The sequence below is a fragment of the Monocercomonoides exilis genome (genome assembly GCF_001643675.1).
Source record: "Monocercomonoides exilis strain PA203 chromosome Unknown scaffold8-1962414, whole genome shotgun sequence".
In the NCBI taxonomy this organism is placed as follows: Eukaryota; Preaxostyla; order Oxymonadida; family Polymastigidae; genus Monocercomonoides; species Monocercomonoides exilis.
Window position 1 is genome coordinate 1,306,328 of NW_027150553.1, and position 23,089 is coordinate 1,329,416.

The 23,089-nt window shown below is 37.6% G+C and overlaps 3 protein-coding genes across 3 annotated transcripts; 2 read left to right on the forward strand and 1 right to left on the reverse strand.

The window, feature by feature from the left end:
• Positions 1-2,402: 2,402 nt before the first annotated feature.
• Positions 2,403-3,023, forward strand: MONOS_17148 (uncharacterized protein; the record flags this gene model as incomplete). The annotated part of the gene is made up of 4 exons (XM_067870040.1): positions 2,403-2,471; positions 2,522-2,558; positions 2,656-2,764; positions 2,843-3,023. The coding sequence occupies 4 exons, from the start codon at positions 2,403-2,405 to the stop codon at positions 3,021-3,023; spliced, it is 396 nt and encodes a 131-aa protein (XP_067733073.1).
• A 1,908-nt stretch (positions 3,024-4,931) lies between these two features.
• On the forward strand, positions 4,932-7,087 carry MONOS_14941 (uncharacterized protein; the record flags this gene model as incomplete). The annotated part of the gene is made up of 3 exons (XM_067867784.1): positions 4,932-5,172; positions 6,190-6,714; positions 7,065-7,087. 3 exons carry the CDS (start codon positions 4,932-4,934, stop codon positions 7,085-7,087), a joined length of 789 nt encoding a protein of 262 aa, XP_067733074.1.
• A 424-nt stretch (positions 7,088-7,511) lies between these two features.
• On the reverse strand, positions 7,512-8,588 carry MONOS_14942c1 (uncharacterized protein; the record flags this gene model as incomplete). The annotated part of the gene is made up of 1 exon (XM_067867785.1): positions 7,512-8,588. The coding sequence occupies one exon, from the start codon at positions 8,586-8,588 to the stop codon at positions 7,512-7,514; it is 1,077 nt and encodes a 358-aa protein (XP_067733075.1).
• Between the last annotated feature and the right edge of the window lie 14,501 nt (positions 8,589-23,089).

The following is a 23,089-nucleotide window of genomic DNA, read 5'->3' on the forward strand; positions in this document are numbered from 1 at the left end:
CATTGATCAAATGTGGCAACTGACCCATAGATTGTGGCGTCTCTCAAAAAGAGAGAAGGAATTGATGAAACACTTTCTTGATAATTAAGGTGCTTATGCACTTTAATTAAAAAGAAATCAACCCCAATTGCATCTTTCACTCATTTTGAGCATTTGAACTCCACTATCGTTTGGAGAAAAGATTCTTTAATAATGATTATTTTTATTTATGTTTTCCTTCCTGATGTTTCCCATTTTTTCTGAAAGAAAGCGTTTGAATTTTTAATAAATAAATTATACTATTTGAAAGAAAAGTGTTGAAAAATAAGTGCCTGTTTTGTGAACCTGTTGAAATTAATGAGAAATTATCAAATATAGATTTGATGCAAATAGATAAAATAAAAAAATTGATAGAGAGATATTCATATTTTCTTCCACACCATTCAAAAAAATTTTAAATTGAACGAGGAGAATTGTGTGAAATAAGCATTTTTGGTGAAGAAATGAAAAACAAGAAGATTTGTGTGATATTTGAATAAGGTGAAAAAGAAGAAGAAGAAGAAGTTAGAAATTTGATATAATCTTCCCTTTTCCTCCCCTCCTTTCTCTTTGATTTCTCTTGTTTGCCAATCTCCCAAGCTGCCCTTCACACACAATCTTCTGTGTCTCATCTCTTCTCATTTTTTGGGATGTGATTGACAAAAAATGAACTCCCAAAAAAAAGAGAGACATTTCCATCATTCTCTTCCTCCAAACAATTATTGCTCTTCCTTCTCAATCAAACATCCTCCTTTTTTAAACCATCTTTTATTTCCTCTCTCTCTTTCTGTTCCTCTCAACCCCTTCCTTTTCCAGTGATAACACTCTTTCTCCTTCCCCTCTTTCCACATGCCATTGCTCACAGGTCATTCAACCCCTCAAATTTTCTATTTCTATTTTTCTATTTCTCTCTCTCTCTCTCTCTCTCTCTCTCAATATACATATAACTCACTCAAAACACACCTCTCATCAGAATCTCTCCCCAAATTTGTGTTTTGCTCCCTCTTCCCCCGTTTCCCTTCCTCCACTCTCCTCAAACAAATTCAGAACTTGTTCAGAGGAAATATTGCTTGTCCCTTTCTGTTCCAATACGAAATCAGCCTCCACTTCATGGCTCTCACTTTCCATCCCTCTTTTCTTCTCATAGCAAATAGCATTCTTGCACATTTCTCTCACAGATGCGTTCCCTTTCCCTCTAAAAATATGTTGTTCCCCCTGCCTTTGCGATGCTGTTGTCAGCCCGTCAGATTTTTCTGCAGCTATCATCCATTAATCGAGCTTCGCAGCCAATTGCAAGGCATCCAAAACACTGTGGCCAGCCACCTGACACTCGCAGCTGCAAAGCACCCCACTTCTATTTTTTCCCAACCAGCCAATTGATAATTTTCTCATTGTGAACCAACTCAATAACCTGGGTTTTTGATAGAATATTGTTGTATTTTCCATAAAATCAGATTGCGAACAGAGGCATCTGTCAACACCACGAACTGCAGAAAATCATTGATGCTCATGTCTCCACAGAAAGTGAGCAAATGGCTTCCTCACAATCTGCTTTGGGATATCTCAGTTCTCAGCCAAAATTATAACAATGATTTATCTTTTCTCCTTCCAAACCAACAAGCATCATATTGATCGTCCTCCAACCCCGTCACGTCTTTCCTTGCTTTTCGTTGTCCCTGGTCAGTTGCTGCGCCCATCGAAATAAAACACATCCCCCGCAAATATGTCCTTGTGCTGCTCTTCTTCAAGCAACAAAAAAATTCGATGCCATTTCCAAAAGCGTGCACAGAATGAGCAACAACCATGAAAACAACAAACACACACAAACACATTTCACCCCGTCACATCCCGCTTCACACTGCAAACAGCGTTGCGGCCATCAAAATATTCCGAATGTCTTGATCATAATACATACTTAAATCCTTCAAAACTGTTGATAAAACAAGTTTTTCGATGAACAGACTCTCCGCGCATCAACAAGCCATGATTATTGATATTTCATGAAACCGATGCAATTTGGAGTGAAACAAAGTCTGTGGCTGACAGATTTCAGAACATCCGAGTATTTTCAAAAGATTGATGTTCCTTGTGAAATCTGAAATCAAAGATAGAAATTGAAATATAATTATAAAGGATTTTCGTTATGAATTGTGCACGAATTAATATTTTTTTTTTGGAAAAAGCAATGCATGTGCATTTCATTTTATTTTTGCCATTCATTAATAATCACTTTCTATCTTTTTTTGTTGGCCTTTCGTTTTTGAAGCAAGTTGAGCAGCAGAGGCAACGGAGTTTGAATGCCTATTGTAATTAAAGCTTGCGATTGCTTTCTGTCTGCTGCTTGGCAGTTGCCACTTCAAAATCCCTGCAAGCTCAATTATCAGATGGTGTTGAATCAGGGGAAGCATGGAGATGCAAAAGAGGCAGATGCTTCTGGATTTGTGTGCCATGAGGTTTATTCGATATTTGATGAGCATTTCAGATTTTTCAGCTGATATGACAGGATTATTCGGGAAACTGGGGCGATGCTGAGACACAGGGTGAAAAAGGGGGAAGACACGAGAGAAAGAGAGATGCAATTTGACATTTTCAGAAGAACAGTTGAATGGAATGGGCAAAATGGCAGGGGATAATAAGATGTCATTGGACAACACGATGTTGTTGGAGAAGCACACTGGGTGTTTGGGCTTGAGAAAAAAAAAATGATTCATTTTCAGTTCAATCTGATCTATTTGTCGAGCATAAGGTTTGAGAAATTAATTTATGAAGAAATGAAGAGAGGAAGAATGAGCATCTGATGACATGTCTTTGTGAGACTGCACAGAGCATCAAGCGGAAACAACAGAAATCTGGCAAAGGATATCATTGAGCTGTTTGAAATGATGGCGAGCGATGAGGCGAGGAGCACAGATGACTTGATTCAAGGGAGAGCCATCAACAGCGCTTTGAGTCAAACGCAAAAGGGAAAGGCGGAACACGATGAAGTGCGGAGCAGGAATGGTTGAAGAGAAAACTGTTTTTTGATGAAGCAAATCAACATACTGGCATAAATGAATGAAAGGTGAAAGAAGATCCGGGATTATTCTTGGAGACAAGAATTCTTGTTTTTCTTGAAAAACAAATTTCTATGTTTTGAAATATTTTTTCTGTTTTTGACGTGGTCTGGAAATTTCTGTTCGTTGTTCACTTTTCCATTTCGCAGAGCAACCAATAATATCTGCTGAATAAAAAGAGCAAGAATATCATTTTGTAAAAATAACTTTGACAAACAAGTCATATGCAGTTTTTGAAGTTTATGCATCATTTAAAAAACGGAACACATTTGAAACAAAACTGATGCAATTTCGAATGCGGTGCATAATGATGAAAAAAGATATAGAAAAGAGGCAAGATGAAAAACAGAAAAGCTATTCAGAATGCGAAATAATGGTGTGGAATAGAAAAATATAACATTGACAGAATTCAAATGCTTCGCCTTTTTGCATGCCAGAGTCGCATGCTCAATCAATCCGATAATCTCTTCTTCATGCAAATTACAGCGGAAAAATGTCCATGAAAACACATGGCATAATCACATTGCTGTCTTTCATTTTTTTATTCTTTTCTCGCTTCATCACAACTTCTTCAATCAATCCTCCTTCATGACCTTTCTATTTCATTTGGAGTTCTTCACATGAAAGAAACGCAAAGAAAAAGGTATTCCATCCACAACATCATATTTTTAATAATTATTCTTTCTCATCATAAACATTCCAACGAGCAAATCCTAACAGCGCGAAAGGCTAAATGACTCAGAATGCAATACACCTGGCGATAATTGGTGATTCCTGCAATTTTGATCAAACGCTATTCTTTAACAATAACCCATTCGCTCAGACTTCAGAAATAAACATCAAAAAGAAAGAAAAAAAGGAAAAAAGGGAAAAAAAAAATAATGATGAACAACAAACTTTATTGAAGATCTGATTTCAAATGTTAGCAGAGAAATCCATAAAGAGCAAACTTGCAATTTTGGCAGGTTCTTCAATTTAAGGCAAGGCTTAGGCAACAGAACAAGGGCCGCACAGCTAGTTGAACACATCTGCAGCTGAGTAATGAACAAAGGTGCCAGAACTTTTTCCAAAATTTTCCATTCAGACGAATATTTAACAAAAGAAGAATAAGGAGAAGATTGATTTGGTGTGTCGAAAAGATAGTTGCAATATTTGAGGTAATTATTAACGAGCGTAATTACTTTCTTTCTCTCTCTTTTTTTTTTTTCAAATCCGATTTTTTCAAATGACAATTTGTTGTTGCAAGAAATAAGAAGTTTTGCGGGAATACTCAATGCCAAGAGATGAGCATGAAACGCGGAAAGACGGCTTTTGGGCACTTTTCAGAAATCAGACAATAATAAATTTTGAGAATATAGATAAATGAGCCGGAGGTGAAAACGTAATGAATGGAAGAGAAGAGATTTGAAGATTTATGCAACGATTTGAAGACAAGGAGGTGAAGAGACAGAAGAGAGGGAATGAAATTGGTGATATGGCTGAATTATATGCACAACATAAAATCGAGAAGAAGAATTATGGAGAAGAGATATTTGTTAGCATAAAAACTGAAAGAGAAAATTCAATGAAGAGGAATGAAGAGGAATGAAGAGGAATGAAGAGGAATGAAGAGGAATGAAGAGGAATGAAGAGGAATGAAGAGGAATGAAGGAAGAAAATAAGAGAAATGAGATGAAAGAGAGTAAGGGAAATGATTTTTTGAGGAACATTTGAAGAAGAGTGTGAAAAAGGGAAGAAGATGAAAAGTTTGTTGTGGGGAGTTGTAAAACTCATCGGTTGAGATGAAGAGGATAGGGCTGGTGGTTTGAGGCGAGAGTAGGGGTGAGATATGTGGTTGTGGCGAGAGGGTGTGTTGTGGGGATGGGGAAGGATGATGGTGCAGGTGCATTTGATCTGAGTGGGAGCATTGGGGTGTTGACAAACATCACATTGAAAGGGTGGAGAAGAGCGGGAGAGATTTACTCTGGAAGGCTGTTTGGAGGGAAGGGACATGGAGGGGAGAAGAGTGGAGGTGAAGAAAAAGGTGATGGAGAAGGAGAAAGAGGCAGAGGAAGAGGAAGAGAAGGAGAAGGAGATGGAGATGGAGAAGGCATTGAAGGGAGTATTTCAGTGAGTGAATCACACTTCTCTTCTTTTTGTGTCTCATCTGCCCCATTCCTCTCATCTCCTTCAATACCCCTAATATCCCTCTCCAGACTCACTTTTTTCAATATATCAACAGCAAATGATGCATGTTCACCTTCAACAACAACATCAACCCAAACCTCTTGTTTTATGAATGGTTGCTCATTCTCATCAGTTAGCGACGCATATGATGGCGGAATTGTTCATTCCCTCAACAACCCCTTGGCTTCATTGACAGCCTCAAACACCTCGTTTATTGGATGTTGTCGGACAAGGAATGTTGAATGTGGAGGAACTGCAGATAATATTATAAAGCCAGATAGACAGAACGAAACATTCAATGGAGCAAATTCATTCACTTGGTGTGAATGGGATGGGTCGAGGACAACAGGAGAAAGTGACTCTTATACTGATGGAATATCGAGTGGAGGGGCCATCTGCATGCACAGTCAATCAAACGCATCAGTTTCTATTAAGCACTGCTCATTCAACGACTGCTATGCCCATTACGATGGAGGGGGAGTTATGTGTGCAAAAATCAAATCGGTTGAAATTGAAAACAATTCGTTCAACTCATGCACCGCAAAAACTTGGGTTGGAGGAGGGATGTGTATTTATGTGATTTCATCATGTGTTCGGATCAGTGGATGTGAATTCCAGAATTGTAAAGCAAATAAATGGGGAGGAGGACTTTATCTCGACAATTTTCAGGTTTCAGGAACAGATTGCATTGGAGAAGAAAATGGAGAAGGGGAAAGTGCGTGTGTGTTTGACTGCTGTTTCACTTCATGCTCAATCACAAATAATCATGGTGGAGGTATGTATTGTGCAAATATTCCCATCACGCAATTCAAAATGAGGAGCATTCAGTTTATTTCATGCACAGCAAATGGATATGGAGGAGGATTGGAGCTGTATCCATTAAGACAAACATCACAAAAAGATTTAATTTATTGTTATTTTTTGTTCTTCCATGAATGCAAATGCTCTGCAGCCACTCCATATGGGCATGATGTGATGTATTATGATTACTACAGTGTATATTTATCTCAAAATAATCCGTTCTATGAATGTTACACCACAAACACAGATGACCAGAGAGTGTGCTACGGATATAATTATACAGATTCCAAGGGTTGGTCATATAACCAAACATCGAAAAAGGATTGGTTGAAGAGAGGGATTCTCAATCGATTTGTGGCTGTGAGTGGAGGAAACGCAGAAGAGTTTTGTGGGGCGAATGAATCATATGCATGTAGAACCATTGGTGTTGCAGTTGAAAAGAGCGTGATCCAGGTGAGCCTGTCAGTCACACTGATGGGCGGGGATCACACGAGCGAGACAACAACTATTAATATTGAGACAAAGAAGATTTCAGTTATTGGGAAAGGCAAAGATAAGAGTTTGATTGGAACAGGGGCACTTTCATCAACTGGATCGCTGTTCAGCGTGTCAACAGGTCATTTGGGAATGAGTCACTTGAAGATTGATTGTAACTCAACAGAAGGAACTTCTCCGAGTGTGGCTGTGGTAACTGATGGGAATGGGTCACTCTCGTTGGATGATGTTGCAATATCAACTTCTCCATCTTCTTCGTATCCTCATCAATTTCTATTTCCCTTTCTTCTTTTTCTTTCTTCTAACATTTTTTCAACATTTCCTCAAAACAATATTTCCAAATTAACCTTTCTTTTCCTCTTATCCTCCTTCTTTCATTCATTCTCTTTCGTCAAATTTTCTCTTTCGATCAAATTTTTTTAAAAGCACCTTCTTCTTTTTCATTCTTCTTTTTCTCTTCTCAAATTATTCTCAGACGCATTCTTTTGTCGCGTAATCAATTTCTCACTCTTTCTTTTTGCTTTTAACAAGATTCGCGGTATATGCCCTCCTAAACCTTCGAAGAATATCTTCTTTTCTATTCATTTATTTCTTCGCTCATTCCTCTAAACCCTTATCATGCCGCCTTCTCTCATCTTTCCGCACTCCATATGCTTGCATTTGCATTGAATATAACAGCAAATATTATAACACTTGGAAAAAAAAATTATCATTCAAAATGTTTAAAAAATTTCTACGCTTCATAAATATGTTCTTCTTCCTCTTCCTCTTCCTCTTCCTCTTCCTCTTCCTCTTCCTCTTCCTCTTCCTCTTCCTCTTCTTCCTCCTCCTCTTCTTCTTCTTCTTTTCCTTCTTCTTGTATCTCTCAAGGCACTTTTCCTTTCTGCTCACAAAGCCCATATGACCTATTTCCGCTGTTCATCTCATTTCTAACATAATTCCTTTTCTTCAGCTTCCAAAAATCTCCCATTTCCGATCCTAGATTATGCTTTCAGCTGAATAACTCCAACAGACAAAAATCTTAAAAACAGGCAATAATAGTGATGAAAAAGAAAAAGAAGAGAATGATGAAATATAAAAATTTGTTTCTGTTCCAATTGAACATGTTTCCCTTCCCTTCCCAATGACTGAAATCTTCTTTTCTCCAATATCAATTGTTGTTGCCTCACTCACATGATTCCCTTCCATCAGCATGACTGATGAGCTCAGCTCTTCCAAACCCATCTCCACTGCGTGTCCTACCGTCTTGCAAGGTGCCGATTCGCCCATCCCACACAGCCCACTCGAGTCCTTACCATTCACCCCCACAAACAGAACCTTCGACCATTCGTTCAGCCACTCCTTCTTGTCCGTGAGCTGATATGCCCAGTCACTTGTCCAATATCCGTAGCACACTCTCTGGTCATCTGTGTTTGTTGTGTAACATTCATAAAACGGATTATTTTGAGATAAATATAAATTGTTATTATCGTAATATATCATATCATGCCCATATGGAGTGGCTGCAGAGCATTTGCATTCATGGAAAAATATGAAGAAACAATAAATTTTATCATTTGGTGCTGTTGCTCGATTTGGATGCAAACACAATCCTCCTCCAGTTGACGTTGCTGAACATGAAATAAACTGAACACTCCTCATTTTGAATTGCGTGGCAGGAATATTAACACAATACATGCCTCCACCAACAGTATTTGTGACTGAGCATGAAGTGAAACAGCAGTCAAACACACACGCACTCTCCCCTTCTCCACTTTCATTTCCAACACATCCTATTCCAGAAACCTGAAAATTATCTAATTTCAATCCTCCACCTGAACCAATCGCTTGACAGTTTTTGAACTCGCATCCACTCACTCGAGCACACGAAGAAACATTATACAAATACACACCTCCCCCATATCGATTTGAGGAGACACAGCAATTGAAAGTGCTGCTTTCAACAGTCGCTGCTTTGATAGTATAGCACATAATCCCTCCTCCACACCAATATGATGAGCAGTCATTGAATGCGCAGTGAGAAACGGTAAGTGTTCCAGATGTTAAGGTGTGCATAAATATTGCTCCTCCATTCGAGGCTTGATTTGAATAATCGTCGCTCTTCTCAGGAGCCTTCGATCCACTCCATTCGCACCAAGTGAATGTATTCGCTCCATTTTCTGTTTCATTTTGTCTCCCTGGAGTCCATTTTCTGTCTGCAGTTCCAGTGCATTCAACATTTCTTGTTCTGCAACACCCAATGAATGATGTGTTTGAGGCTGTCAGAGAGGCAAGGGGTTGTTGAGGGAGGGAACAATCCCTCCATCATATGCATCACAAACAGACGAAAATGAGCAACTGCTCAAAAACTTGATGCTTGTGATAATGTAGTTGTTGCAGATGAACAAGAAGTGGATTCTGTCGAGATGTTGAAAAACGTCAAATGAGATAGGGATATTAGGGGTATTGAAGATGACGAAAGGAATAGAGCTTGATTCACTCACCGAAACATTTCCTTTCCCTCTCTCATTTTCCATAAGCCTTCCATGCCTCTCAACGAGATGTTCATCAAGATTCAAATGAGCTTGAGTTCCTCTTTCCTTCCTCTTCTCCTGCTTCTGAAATGTATATCCCCAAAAGAAAAGCGTCTTTTTCCTTCAGTGCCTCCAAATTGAAACAAGAACATAATCTTCTTCGCCATTTGCTTTCCCTAAAATCTCTTTTTTCTTCTGTTGTCTTCTTCTGCCTTTTTCCCACATTCCATTCGCATCCATTGCTCTTGACGACTCATGCAAATGCACTTTTGTCATTAAAAAAACAACTGTAAAAATTCAGGGGAAAAAAGATAAACCGAAGAAATATTAAATAAAATATGGAAAAAAAGAAAAGAATATTGAAAGAATATTTGAAAATAAATTTGAAATAAAATATCAAAAATATGATTTTTTAGATGTTATCCTTATACCTTTTTCTTCTCGAAACCTTCCGCTTCATTTTCCGCTTCTTCACTTCCCTTCTCTTCTCCTCATTCTTCTTCTCCTTCTCTTGTTCCCTCGTTTCTCTCATCTCAGTCTCATAACCCTTCTTCTCTTCCTTGATTCTTTCAATCCATATCTTCCTTCTCTCTCTTCTGCCTTCCTCTCAAATAAAACAAGGCACTTCCATCCCTCCTTTCCTCATCCTCTCCAACCATGCAACTCACACAAAAAAGAGCACACATCCCGCCATTCCCTCTGCCTCAAGCACAGTCAACACAAAACGCGGATAAACAGCATGCCTTGAGTGTTGTGTGCTGCTCCATAGCCGTTGCGCTGCTTCGCTCATCCCCGGCACTTCAAGCGCACATCCCATTTTCTGTCATGGCAATATCAGGAACGTCAGGGACATGCCCGTCCTTTTATCCCTTGGCTCTCCCCACACATATTGCATGTGCTTGCCTCAATTCATCCCTCGTTGCTGCCAATGCTCGTCTGCTCCAAAAATGACAAAAACGAAGAAGAAGAAGAAGAAGAAGAAGAAAAAGGCTGATCCACCTGTTGCAGTTGGCGGCAGATATGACAAAGTCGCTTTGTTGCCATCTCCCGCAACAACTGTAGCAAAACAGCCCAACCCCAAATTAGCAGCCAAACAGAGCCTCAAAAAATACTGAACTATGCCAGCAGAAGTCGAAATACCGTTGATGGAGACGGGAAGATGATAATTCCCAACTCAAATTACTTAATGCTGCCCATGACAACAAAACGCCAAGCTTTCCACTCGCCCTTGTAGCAGCTCGGTGAAGGTTAAAGAACGGTAACAGCTGCAGGGTGCTTCACTTGTCTTGCCATTCTTGCAGGAACACAGGCCGAGACTGATGCTTTTGTCACAAATCATTCTTTTTTTCATTTAAGCACGAATTTTTGGAAAGTCTTGCTTCTCTGCGCATATTCCACAAAACACACATGCATCTTTCCAACGGCAGCAACAGCTGTTTAACTCCCCATTGATGTTGCTGATCTCCACTCTCATTGCTTTGCATTGTTTTCTAAGTTTTTATTCGCAAAAATTGTCCTTCCCTCGATATCGCCTGCCACTTTCTTTGCCAAAAAAGCTTCTCCTTTGCCTTAGGTTTTAAAATTCTATATAATTCTGTGCAGATTTTGTCCTTCACAGAATTCCTTCTTGTTATTTTCATTCAATAAAATAACAATTGAATTTGTTTTCACCTCTTGCACCAAATAAAAAATTATGAAAATCATGTATCTTCCGTAACGTCCTTTATTTCCCAATGGCTGTATAATAATCTGCTCCATTCTCATCGTATTGCTCTCCAAAGCGGAGATTGGCCATTTCAACAATAATTCGGATTCCTGCACTTTGGAGAGGATACAGATGGAAATATCTTCACAATCAATAGAACAATATAAATTACATACATTATGTCTTTTTGTGTTTTTGATGAAATTGTTGCAATCCCCTTGGCCATCCAATTGACAAAAATCAAAGGTCAGAATTCCAAAAATAATGCATCTCACCATTGTCTGTTGTCACACAGGAAATAATATTCTTAGTTCTGCAGGTAATGCTCATTCACGGATTTCTCATTCTGTGAATGGAATATTCCGTTTTTTCAAATCTGATGATCATTGAATCCATTACAAAAAAGACTCAAACCAACAAATCATTTTGATATTTTCTTTTTCTCGGCAATGGCTGAGTGAAAAGGGACGAGGTTGAGAGGGGTGTGTGAAAACAAAAATTAAACTTGTTTTGGGGATATATTTGTTCATTTTCTGAAATTCGTGTATTTGGCAGTGTTTGATTTCTAAGCGAGATTGTTTGCGGGGAGCAGGGTTCAGCTTGTGGCTGATCAGAGAAGCGGATGCGCACAAGAGAAAATGGTGCTTGCAGCAGTTGTGTTTGATGAGATGATTTTTCAGCAGTTCGTTTTTTGGAAAAGAAAGGCGAAAGTGGGAAACAATGTTTGTGAGAAGGAGCAGGAAAGGGGAGGGGGATAAAGAGTGTGGAGCAGAGTGCCTGACTGATGGAAGAACACATTGCAGCTGGGATTTTCACACACATATTTTTTATTTTAAAGGGGGTGACAAAAGCGAGTTGGATGTTGTATTTTTGGCAGCTGATGGGTGGGGATGTTTGGGGATGCAGTCATGCTCATCTGGGCAGTCGAGGCAGCACAGGAAAGGGAATGTGCGATTGCTTTGTGAGCCTTTCATGGTGAAAGAGGAGACAGGTTTGGTGATTTGTTTCATGAGAATTTATATATTTTATATTTTTTATTTTGTTTTTCTTTATTGAGGATATTGAGTGAATTGCCGAAAGATGCGCGGAAAGCCATCACATGTTGCCTGAGGGATGGCGACGGGGTGAAGACTGTTTTTTTTAAGCCTTGCTTGAAGAATGAGAAGAGGAAGAAGAGATATTTCATATTTTTTTTTTGGATTGAAGATTGGATGGAGGAAGATGGGAAGAGAAGAATGGTGAGAGTGATGTTGAATGGGCAATGGAAGAGCGGGCGAGAACAACATATTATTTTTTCTTTATTTTTGGAATTGGATATGAAAAGCGAAGGCGTGGTGTGTGTGGTGCTTGGAGTGGATGATGTTGGGGTGAGAGTTAATTAGAGGGAGGCAAACAGGGGATGAGGGGAGTGAAGGGAAATGAAGATTTGTGGAGGTATTTTATTCTTGTTTGTTCATTTTCTTCATGTTCCATTTTTTATTTTTATTTGTGTTTGTATTTTTTAATTTTTGATTTGATTGATGTGTGATGCGATCAGGTGTTGTCAAAAGCGCTGGGGGAGCATGAAATACGGGATGTGGAAGCACTGTTTTTTTCTGGGCATTCCTGGAAGAAATTGGGAGAAAACAGAATCCAGAAGAGTGTTTGGCAGAATGATCCAGGCAGAAAAAACTGAAGAGAATGGGAAAAGAAATTTTTGTGGAATTTTTTTAACAAAAATCTTTTCGGAAGCAGCAGCAATAGAGGCAGAAAAAGGGATATAGCCACATAATGATATTTTGCGACGCTTTGCCAAGAGGAGTGGGGAAGGAGAATGTATAGGAAGAACTTCTGTGAGAGAATCGCATTTCTCCTCTATTTACCGACTTTTTCTCATCACCTTCTATTCCCCTTGTATCCCTCTCCAAATTATCATTTTTCAACATCTCAACAGCATCTTCAGATTGCCTATCTCCAACAACTACATTTCCTCAAATATCAAGTTTTATGAATGGTTGCTCATTCTCATCAGTCTGCGATGCATATGATGGAGGAATTGTTCATTCCCTCAATAATCCCTTTGCATCTCTGACTGTTTCGAACACTTCATTTATTGGGTGTTGCAGAACAAGGAATGTTGAATGCACTGGAACTGCAGATGGAAAGTTGACTCCAGGGAGACAAAATACAACAGATAATGGAGCAAATTCATTTATTTGGTGCGAATGGAGTGGATCGAAGACAACTGGAGAAATTGACTCTAATACAGACGGGATATCGAGTGGAGGGGCTATTTTCATGTACAACAAGGGAAATGGAGAACTATCTGTTTCACATTGTCTGTTTAATAACTGTTTTGCATTCAGTCGTGGAGGCGGAATCATGTGCCATACAATTAAATCTATTCAAATCGAAAATAATTTTTTTAATTCATGCTCTGTTCAAAACAATGCCGGAGGAGGATTGTATGTGAATACCATTTCAACATGTGCTCGGATCAGCAGTTGTGAATTCCAGAATTGTAAAGCAGTTAATTACGGAGGAGGACTTCTTTTTGAATCTTTTCAGGTTTCAGGAATAGGATGCATTCCAACAGAAAATGGAGAAGGGGAGAGTGCTTGTATGTTTGACTGCAGTTTCACTTCATGTTCGGTTACAAATTCATATGGTGGGGGTATTAGTTTATATAATGTACCAGTCCAATTCAAAATGAGGAGCGTTCAGTTTATTTCGTGCTCAGCAGTATCACATGGAGGAGGTTTGAGGTTGGAGCCAAACAAACAAACAGCGCCAAATGAAACGATTTATTGTTATTTTCTTTTCTTCCATGAATGTAAATGTCTGTCCAATGTTCCATATGGTCACGATGCGTATTATGTCGATTATTACAATGTTTTTTTGAACAATGGAAATCCGTTTAATGAATGCTACACAACAAACACAGATGACCAGAGACTGTGTTATGTGTATAATTATTCGAGTTCAGGGAGTTGGGTGTATGATCAAACAATGAAAAAGGATTGGCTGAAGGACAAGACGATCTATGTTTCGGTGAATGGAAATGATTTGATTGATCAGTGTGGGACTAATGAGTCAAATCCGTGCAAAACGGTGAAGAAGGCGTTTGAGATGTGCGAAATACAGATGAGTCTGTCTGTCACATTGATGGAAGGGAATCATCAAAGCGAGACAACAACAATTGAGATTGAGACAAAGAAGATTTCAGTTATTGGGAAAGGGAGGACGGAGAGTTCGATTGGAACAGGAGCACTTTCAGCAGCTGGAACACTGTTCAGTGTGTCAACAGGTCATCTGGGGATGAGAAAGCTGAAGATTGATTGCAACTCAACAGAAGGAACTTCACCGAGTGTGGTTGTGGTGTCTTATAGAAGTGGAACACTTTCACTTGTGTCAAGAAGCGAGTTGGGCAAATTATAAATGGAGAAATATTTATTTATTTTATTAAAATTTCTTTTTGCTCGTTAAACAAAAAGAAGTGACTTATTTATTTTGTAATAATCAATTTTATATGAATTTTATTTTATTTTTTTTTTCTCCTGCATATTTAACAGGAAAATAGTTTTTGTTTTCTGTTTTAGTGATTGTGATTGTGATTGTGATTCTATTTTTGTTTTTGGGATTCTTTCTTTTCTTGATTATGCTCCATTTCCACTTTTTTGTTTCGTGTTGAAAGGCTTTGTGCAGCGGGGGGAAAAAAAATCAAAAATAAAAAGTAAAACAGAAAGAAAATGTGTTGAAGAGCTCTTTGACATTCAGGCAGAATCAAACATTGGAGATCGAGCTGGCTTGCTCCAGTGATTCCTTTTCAGTGTCCATTTGTTGAACACAGAAAATGGTGATGGCTCTTTGTGTGTGAAAACCTGTGGAGCATGAGATGGCAAAGCTCCCAGCTGTGAAAAGACAAAGCTCATTCAAATTCGAATGGAGAATGAAAAACGCATCAGCGTTGGCAAAATGGTTTCCAATGTGAAAATGAAGTTTTTGTCTTTGACAACAAAATGGAAAACAATGAACAAACACATGCAACTTCTAATTGGAGTATATTTTCATTGAGTCCTCAAATATCACTTTGACATTTTTTATTTTATTTGATTAAATCTTTTTCTGTGGTCTTCAATTATTTGTGGTTTGAATTAAAAAAATAAATATTAACTTCTTCATGACAATTATTCACCACATTCTCACCTGTGATTTTTCGAAAAATTTATAAGTGTGAAAAGAAAATAGTAATAAGTTTTATAATAATTTTGGCTCAAGATCAAAGACTTGCTTGTTATCTAACTTATTTTTTATATCGGAGGTTTTGAGATTCAACATAACAATGCATCGTTTCATTTTCATAAACTGGATTTGTTTCTTGACTTTTTTATTGTCATTTCATGATTTACGCAAAATATCTGGGAGATTCTTTTTGAAATCATAAACATGTATTAATTTTTGAAGAGTTTGGATCAAATCCTAATTTCGATGTTGCTGACGTTCTTTATTTTATTTTATTTTATTTTATTTTATTTTTTTCAAATGAATGTCCATTGTGCTTTTATTTGTGAACAACAACCAAAAATTACAAGCAATCATCATGTTGATATTCTTTTTTGATATAACTCGTCCTTTCAAGTTTTTATCTTCATTTTATTTTTCTTCATGAGAATATTGAAAATACTGCAAAAGAACATGATTTTTGTTTTGTGAAGAAAACACCAAAAATAGTTCACGATGACAATTAATTTATGCAGGTGAAATGATGATTTCTCATATTTACTATGACAAAGAAAAGCAACATGTGAAGAAACACTTATTGTTCTAAAAAGCTGACTGATCGAGAAATATCATTCTCTCACATTTAATATGTTTGAAAATACTGGTTTTGATATTGATGTGCAAGGGCTATTCTTTTTGAAAAGTCGCAAATGCCCATTATTTGAATTTGATAAAACTATATAGGAAGTTTTATTCCCATGTTGCAATTTATCTTATTTAATCCATGAATCAAACTTGAACAAAATACCCATTTGTTGAAATAATAATTTCATTATAATAATGAGAAAATAATAATGTTCAAATGTGAATAGAAAAATTGTGACAAAATATTTGACTTCAGGCATTTTCATTGAAAAATTATGCATCTTAGTGAACTTTTTGTGATTAAAAAAAATGAAAATAACGGGTTCATTTTTTGAAATGCATGTGAGGTTGCAAAACATAATGTTGCTGTATCAATAATGTTTGTCTACAGATGTGAAACTCAAATTTGTTTTGAAATCTGGTTAAGTTTAAAAATGTTATAAGTTAAACAATTATTCCATGCTTTGTGCATAAAAAGCTTGAATGACCATATTTTCCCCCAATTGTTCTGTTTTATCAAACACAAATAATGGGCATTTGCGACTTTTCAAAAAGAATAGCCCTTGCACATCAATATCAAAACCAGTATTTTCAAACATATTAAATGTGAGAGAATGATATTTCTCGATCAGTCAGCTTTTTAGAACAATAAGTGTTTCTTCACATGTTGCTTTTCTTTGTCATAGTAAATATGAGAAATCATCATTTCACCTGCATAAATTAATTGTCATCGTGAACTATTTTTGGTGTTTTCTTCACAAAACAAAAATCATGTTCTTTTGCAGTATTTTCAATATTCTCATGAAGAAAAATAAAATGAAGATAAAAACTTGAAAGGACGAGTTATATCAAAAAAGAATATCAACATGATGATTGCTTGTAATTTTTGGTTGTTGTTCACAAATAAAAGCACAATGGACATTCATTTGAAAAAAATAAAATAAAATAAAATAAAATAAAATAAAGAACGTCAGCAACATCGAAATTAGGATTTGATCCAAACTCTTCAAAAATTAATACATGTTTATGATTTCAAAAAGAATCTCCCAGATATTTTGCGTAAATCATGAAATGACAATAAAAAAGTCAAGAAACAAATCCAGTTTATGAAAATGAAACGATGCATTGTTATGTTGAATCTCAAAACCTCCGATATAAAAAAATAAGTTAGATAACAAGCAAGTCTTTGATCTTGAGCCAAAATTATTATAAAACTTATTACTATTTTCTTTTCACACTTATAAATTTTTCGAAAAATCACAGGTGAGAATGTGGTGAATAATTGTCATGAAGAAGTTAATATTTATTTTTTAATTCAAACCACAAATAATTGAAGACCACAGAAAAAGATTTAATCAAATAAAATAAAAAATGTCAAAGTGATATTTGAGGACTCAATGAAAATATACTCCAATTAGAAGTTGCATGTGTTTGTTCATTGTTTTCCATTTTGTTGTCAAAGACAAAAACTTCATTTTCACATTGGAAACCATTTTGCCAACGCTGATGCGTTTTTCATTCTCCATTCGAATTTGAATGAGCTTTGTCTTTTCACAGCTGGGAGCTTTGCCATCTCATGCTCCACAGGTTTTCACACACAAAGAGCCATCACCATTTTCTGTGTTCAACAAATGGACACTGAAAAGGAATCACTGGAGCAAGCCAGCTCGATCTCCAATGTTTGATTCTGCCTGAATGTCAAAGAGCTCTTCAACACATTTTCTTTCTGTTTTACTTTTTATTTTTGATTTTTTTCCCCCGCTGCACAAAAGCCTTTCAACACGAAACAAAAAAGTGGAAATGGAGCATAATCAAGAAAAGAAAGAATCCCAAAAACAAAAATAGAATCACAATCACAATCACAATCACTAAAACAGAAAACAAAAACTATTTTCCTGTTAAATATGCAGGAGAAAAAAAAAATAAAATAAAATTCATATAAAATTGATTATTACAAAATAAATAAGTCACTTCTTTTTGTTTAACGAGCAAAAAGAAATTTTAATAAAATAAATAAATATTTCTCCATTTATAATTTGCCCAACTCGCTTCTTGACACAAGTGAAAGTGTTCCACTTCTATAAGACACCACAACCACACTCGGTGAAGTTCCTTCTGTTGAGTTGCAATCAATCTTCAGCTTTCTCATCCCCAGATGACCTGTTGACACACTGAACAGTGTTCCAGCTGCTGAAAGTGCTCCTGTTCCAATCGAACTCTCCGTCCTCCCTTTCCCAATAACTGAAATCTTCTTTGTCTCAATCTCAATTGTTGTTGTCTCGCTTTGATGATTCCCTTCCATCAATGTGACAGACAGACTCATCTGTATTTCGCACATCTCAAACGCCTTCTTCACCGTTTTGCACGGATTTGACTCATTAGTCCCACACTGATCAATCAAATCATTTCCATTCACCGAAACATAGATCGTCTTGTCCTTCAGCCAATCCTTTTTCATTGTTTGATCATACACCCAACTCCCTGAACTCGAATAATTATACACATAACACAGTCTCTGGTCATCTGTGTTTGTTGTGTAGCATTCATTAAACGGATTTCCATTGTTCAAAAAAACATTGTAATAATCGACATAATACGCATCGTGACCATATGGAACATTGGACAGACATTTGCATCCGTGGAAGAACAGGAAATAACAATAAATCGTTTCATTTGGCGCTGTTTGTTTGTTTGGCTCCAACCTCAAACCTCCTCCATGTGATACTGCTGAGCACGAAATAAACTGAACGCTCCTCATTTTGAATTGGACTGGTACATTATATAAACTAATACCCCCACCATATGAATTTGTAACCGAACATGAAGTGAAACTGCAGTCAAACATACAAGCACTCTCCCCTTCTCCATTTTCTGTTGGAATGCATCCTATTCCTGAAACCTGAAAAGATTCAAAAAGAAGTCCTCCTCCGTAATTAACTGCTTTACAATTCTGGAATTCACAACTGCTGATCCGAGCACATGTTGAAATGGTATTCACATACAATCCTCCTCCGGCATTGTTTTGAACAGAGCATGAATTAAAAAAATTATTTTCGATTTGAATAGATTTAATTGTATGGCACATGATTCCGCCTCCACGACTGAATGCAAAACAGTTATTAAACAGACAATGTGAAACAGATAGTTCTCCATTTCCCTTGTTGTACATGAAAATAGCCCCTCCACTCGATATCCCGTCTGTATTAGAGTCAATTTCTCCAGTTGTCTTCGATCCACTCCATTCGCACCAAATAAATGAATTTGCTCCATTATCTGTTGTATTTTGTCTCCCTGGAGTCAACTTTCCATCTGCAGTTCCAGTGCATTCAACATTCCTTGTTCTGCAACACCCAATAAATGAAGTGTTCGAAACAGTCAGAGATGCAAAGGGATTATTGAGGGAATGAACAATTCCTCCATCATATGCATCGCAGACTGATGAGAATGAGCAACCATTCATAAAACTTGATATTTGAGGAAATGTAGTTGTTGGAGATAGGCAATCTGAAGATGCTGTTGAGATGTTGAAAAATGATAATTTGGAGAGGGATACAAGGGGAATAGAAGGTGATGAGAAAAAGTCGGTAAATAGAGGAGAAATGCGATTCTCTCACAGAAGTTCTTCCTATACATTCTCCTTCCCCACTCCTCTTGGCAAAGCGTCGCAAAATATCATTATGTGGCTATATCCCTTTTTCTGCCTCTATTGCTGCTGCTTCCGAAAAGATTTTTGTTAAAAAAATTCCACAAAAATTTCTTTTCCCATTCTCTTCAGTTTTTTCTGCCTGGATCATTCTGCCAAACACTCTTCTGGATTCTGTTTTCTCCCAATTTCTTCCAGGAATGCCCAGAAAAAAACAGTGCTTCCACATCCCGTATTTCATGCTCCCCCAGCGCTTTTGACAACACCTGATCGCATCACACATCAATCAAATCAAAAATTAAAAAATACAAACACAAATAAAAATAAAAAATGGAACATGAAGAAAATGAACAAACAAGAATAAAATACCTCCACAAATCTTCATTTCCCTTCACTCCCCTCATCCCCTGTTTGCCTCCCTCTAATTAACTCTCACCCCAACATCATCCACTCCAAGCACCACACACACCACGCCTTCGCTTTTCATATCCAATTCCAAAAATAAAGAAAAAATAATATGTTGTTCTCGCCCGCTCTTCCATTGCCCATTCAACATCACTCTCACCATTCTTCTCTTCCCATCTTCCTCCATCCAATCTTCAATCCAAAAAAAAAATATGAAATATCTCTTCTTCCTCTTCTCATTCTTCAAGCAAGGCTTAAAAAAAACAGTCTTCACCCCGTCGCCATCCCTCAGGCAACATATGATGGCTTTCCATGCATCTTTCGGCAATTCACTCAATATCCTCAATAAAGAAAAACAAAATAAAAAATATAAAATATATAAATTCTCATGAAACAAATCACCAAACCTGTCTCCTCTTTCACCATGAAAGGCTCACAAAGCAATCGCACATTCCCTTTCCTGTGCTGCCTCGACTGCCCAGATGAGCATGACTGCATCCCCAAACATCCCCACCCATCAGCTGCCAAAAATACAACATCCAACTCGCTTTTGTCACCCCCTTTAAAATAAAAAATATGTGTGTGAAAATCCCAGCTGCAATGTGTTCTTCCATCAGTCAGGCACTCTGCTCCACACTCTTTATCCCCCTCCCCTTTCCTGCTCCTTCTCACAATCATTGTTTCCCACTTTCGCCTTTCTTTTCCAAAAAAAGAATTGCTGAAAAATCATCCCATCAATCATAGCTGCTGCAAGCACCATTTTCTATTGTGCGCATCCGCTTCTCTGATCAGCCACAAGCTGAACCCTGCTCCCCGCAAACAATCTCGCTTAGAAATCAAACACTGCCAAATACACGAATTTCAGAAAATGAACAAATATATCCCCAAAACAAGTTTAATTTTTGTTTTCACACACCCCTCTCAACCTCGTCCCTTTTCACTCAGCCATTGCCGAGAAAAAGAAAATATCAAAATGATTTGTTGGTTTGAGTCTTTTTTGTAATGGATTCAATGATCATCAGATTTGAAAAAACGGAATATTCCATTCACAGAATGAGAAATCCGTGAATGAGCATTACCTGCAGAACTAAGAATATTATTTCCTGTGTGACAACAGACAATGGTGGAGATGCATTATTTTTGGAATTCTGACCTTTGATTTTTGTCAATTGGATGGCCAAGGGGATTGCAACAATTTCATCAAAAACACAAAAAGACATAATGTATGTAATTTATATTGTTCTATTGATTGTGAAGATATTTCCATCTGTATCCTCTCCAAAGTGCAGGAATCCGAATTATTGTTGAAATGGCCAATCTCCGCTTTGGAGAGCAATACGATGAGAATGGAGCAGATTATTATACAGCCATTGGGAAATAAAGGACGTTACGGAAGATACATGATTTTCATAATTTTTTATTTGGTGCAAGAGGTGAAAACAAATTCAATTGTTATTTTATTGAATGAAAATAACAAGAAGGAATTCTGTGAAGGACAAAATCTGCACAGAATTATATAGAATTTTAAAACCTAAGGCAAAGGAGAAGCTTTTTTGGCAAAGAAAGTGGCAGGCGATATCGAGGGAAGGACAATTTTTGCGAATAAAAACTTAGAAAACAATGCAAAGCAATGAGAGTGGAGATCAGCAACATCAATGGGAGTTAAACAGCTGTTGCTGCCGTTGGAAAGATGCATGTGTGTTTTGTGGAATATGCGCAGAGAAGCAAGACTTTCCAAAAATTCGTGCTTAAATGAAAAAAAGAATGATTTGTGACAAAAGCATCAGTCTCGGCCTGTGTTCCTGCAAGAATGGCAAGACAAGTGAAGCACCCTGCAGCTGTTACCGTTCTTTAACCTTCACCGAGCTGCTACAAGGGCGAGTGGAAAGCTTGGCGTTTTGTTGTCATGGGCAGCATTAAGTAATTTGAGTTGGGAATTATCATCTTCCCGTCTCCATCAACGGTATTTCGACTTCTGCTGGCATAGTTCAGTATTTTTTGAGGCTCTGTTTGGCTGCTAATTTGGGGTTGGGCTGTTTTGCTACAGTTGTTGCGGGAGATGGCAACAAAGCGACTTTGTCATATCTGCCGCCAACTGCAACAGGTGGATCAGCCTTTTTCTTCTTCTTCTTCTTCTTCTTCTTCGTTTTTGTCATTTTTGGAGCAGACGAGCATTGGCAGCAACGAGGGATGAATTGAGGCAAGCACATGCAATATGTGTGGGGAGAGCCAAGGGATAAAAGGACGGGCATGTCCCTGACGTTCCTGATATTGCCATGACAGAAAATGGGATGTGCGCTTGAAGTGCCGGGGATGAGCGAAGCAGCGCAACGGCTATGGAGCAGCACACAACACTCAAGGCATGCTGTTTATCCGCGTTTTGTGTTGACTGTGCTTGAGGCAGAGGGAATGGCGGGATGTGTGCTCTTTTTTGTGTGAGTTGCATGGTTGGAGAGGATGAGGAAAGGAGGGATGGAAGTGCCTTGTTTTATTTGAGAGGAAGGCAGAAGAGAGAGAAGGAAGATATGGATTGAAAGAATCAAGGAAGAGAAGAAGGGTTATGAGACTGAGATGAGAGAAACGAGGGAACAAGAGAAGGAGAAGAAGAATGAGGAGAAGAGAAGGGAAGTGAAGAAGCGGAAAATGAAGCGGAAGGTTTCGAGAAGAAAAAGGTATAAGGATAACATCTAAAAAATCATATTTTTGATATTTTATTTCAAATTTATTTTCAAATATTCTTTCAATATTCTTTTCTTTTTTTCCATATTTTATTTAATATTTCTTCGGTTTATCTTTTTTCCCCTGAATTTTTACAGTTGTTTTTTTAATGACAAAAGTGCATTTGCATGAGTCGTCAAGAGCAATGGATGCGAATGGAATGTGGGAAAAAGGCAGAAGAAGACAACAGAAGAAAAAAGAGATTTTAGGGAAAGCAAATGGCGAAGAAGATTATGTTCTTGTTTCAATTTGGAGGCACTGAAGGAAAAAGACGCTTTTCTTTTGGGGATATACATTTCAGAAGCAGGAGAAGAGGAAGGAAAGAGGAACTCAAGCTCATTTGAATCTTGATGAACATCTCGTTGAGAGGCATGGAAGGCTTATGGAAAATGAGAGAGGGAAAGGAAATGTTTCGGTGAGTGAATCAAGCTCTATTCCTTTCGTCATCTTCAATACCCCTAATATCCCTATCTCATTTGACGTTTTTCAACATCTCGACAGAATCCACTTCTTGTTCATCTGCAACAACTACATTATCACAAGCATCAAGTTTTTTGAGCAGTTGCTCATTTTCGTCTGTTTGTGATGCATATGATGGAGGGATTGTTCCCTCCCTCAACAACCCCTTTGCCTCTCTGACAGCCTCAAACACATCATTCATTGGGTGTTGCAGAACAAGAAATGTTGAATGCACTGGAACTGCAGACAGAAAATGGACTCCAGGGAG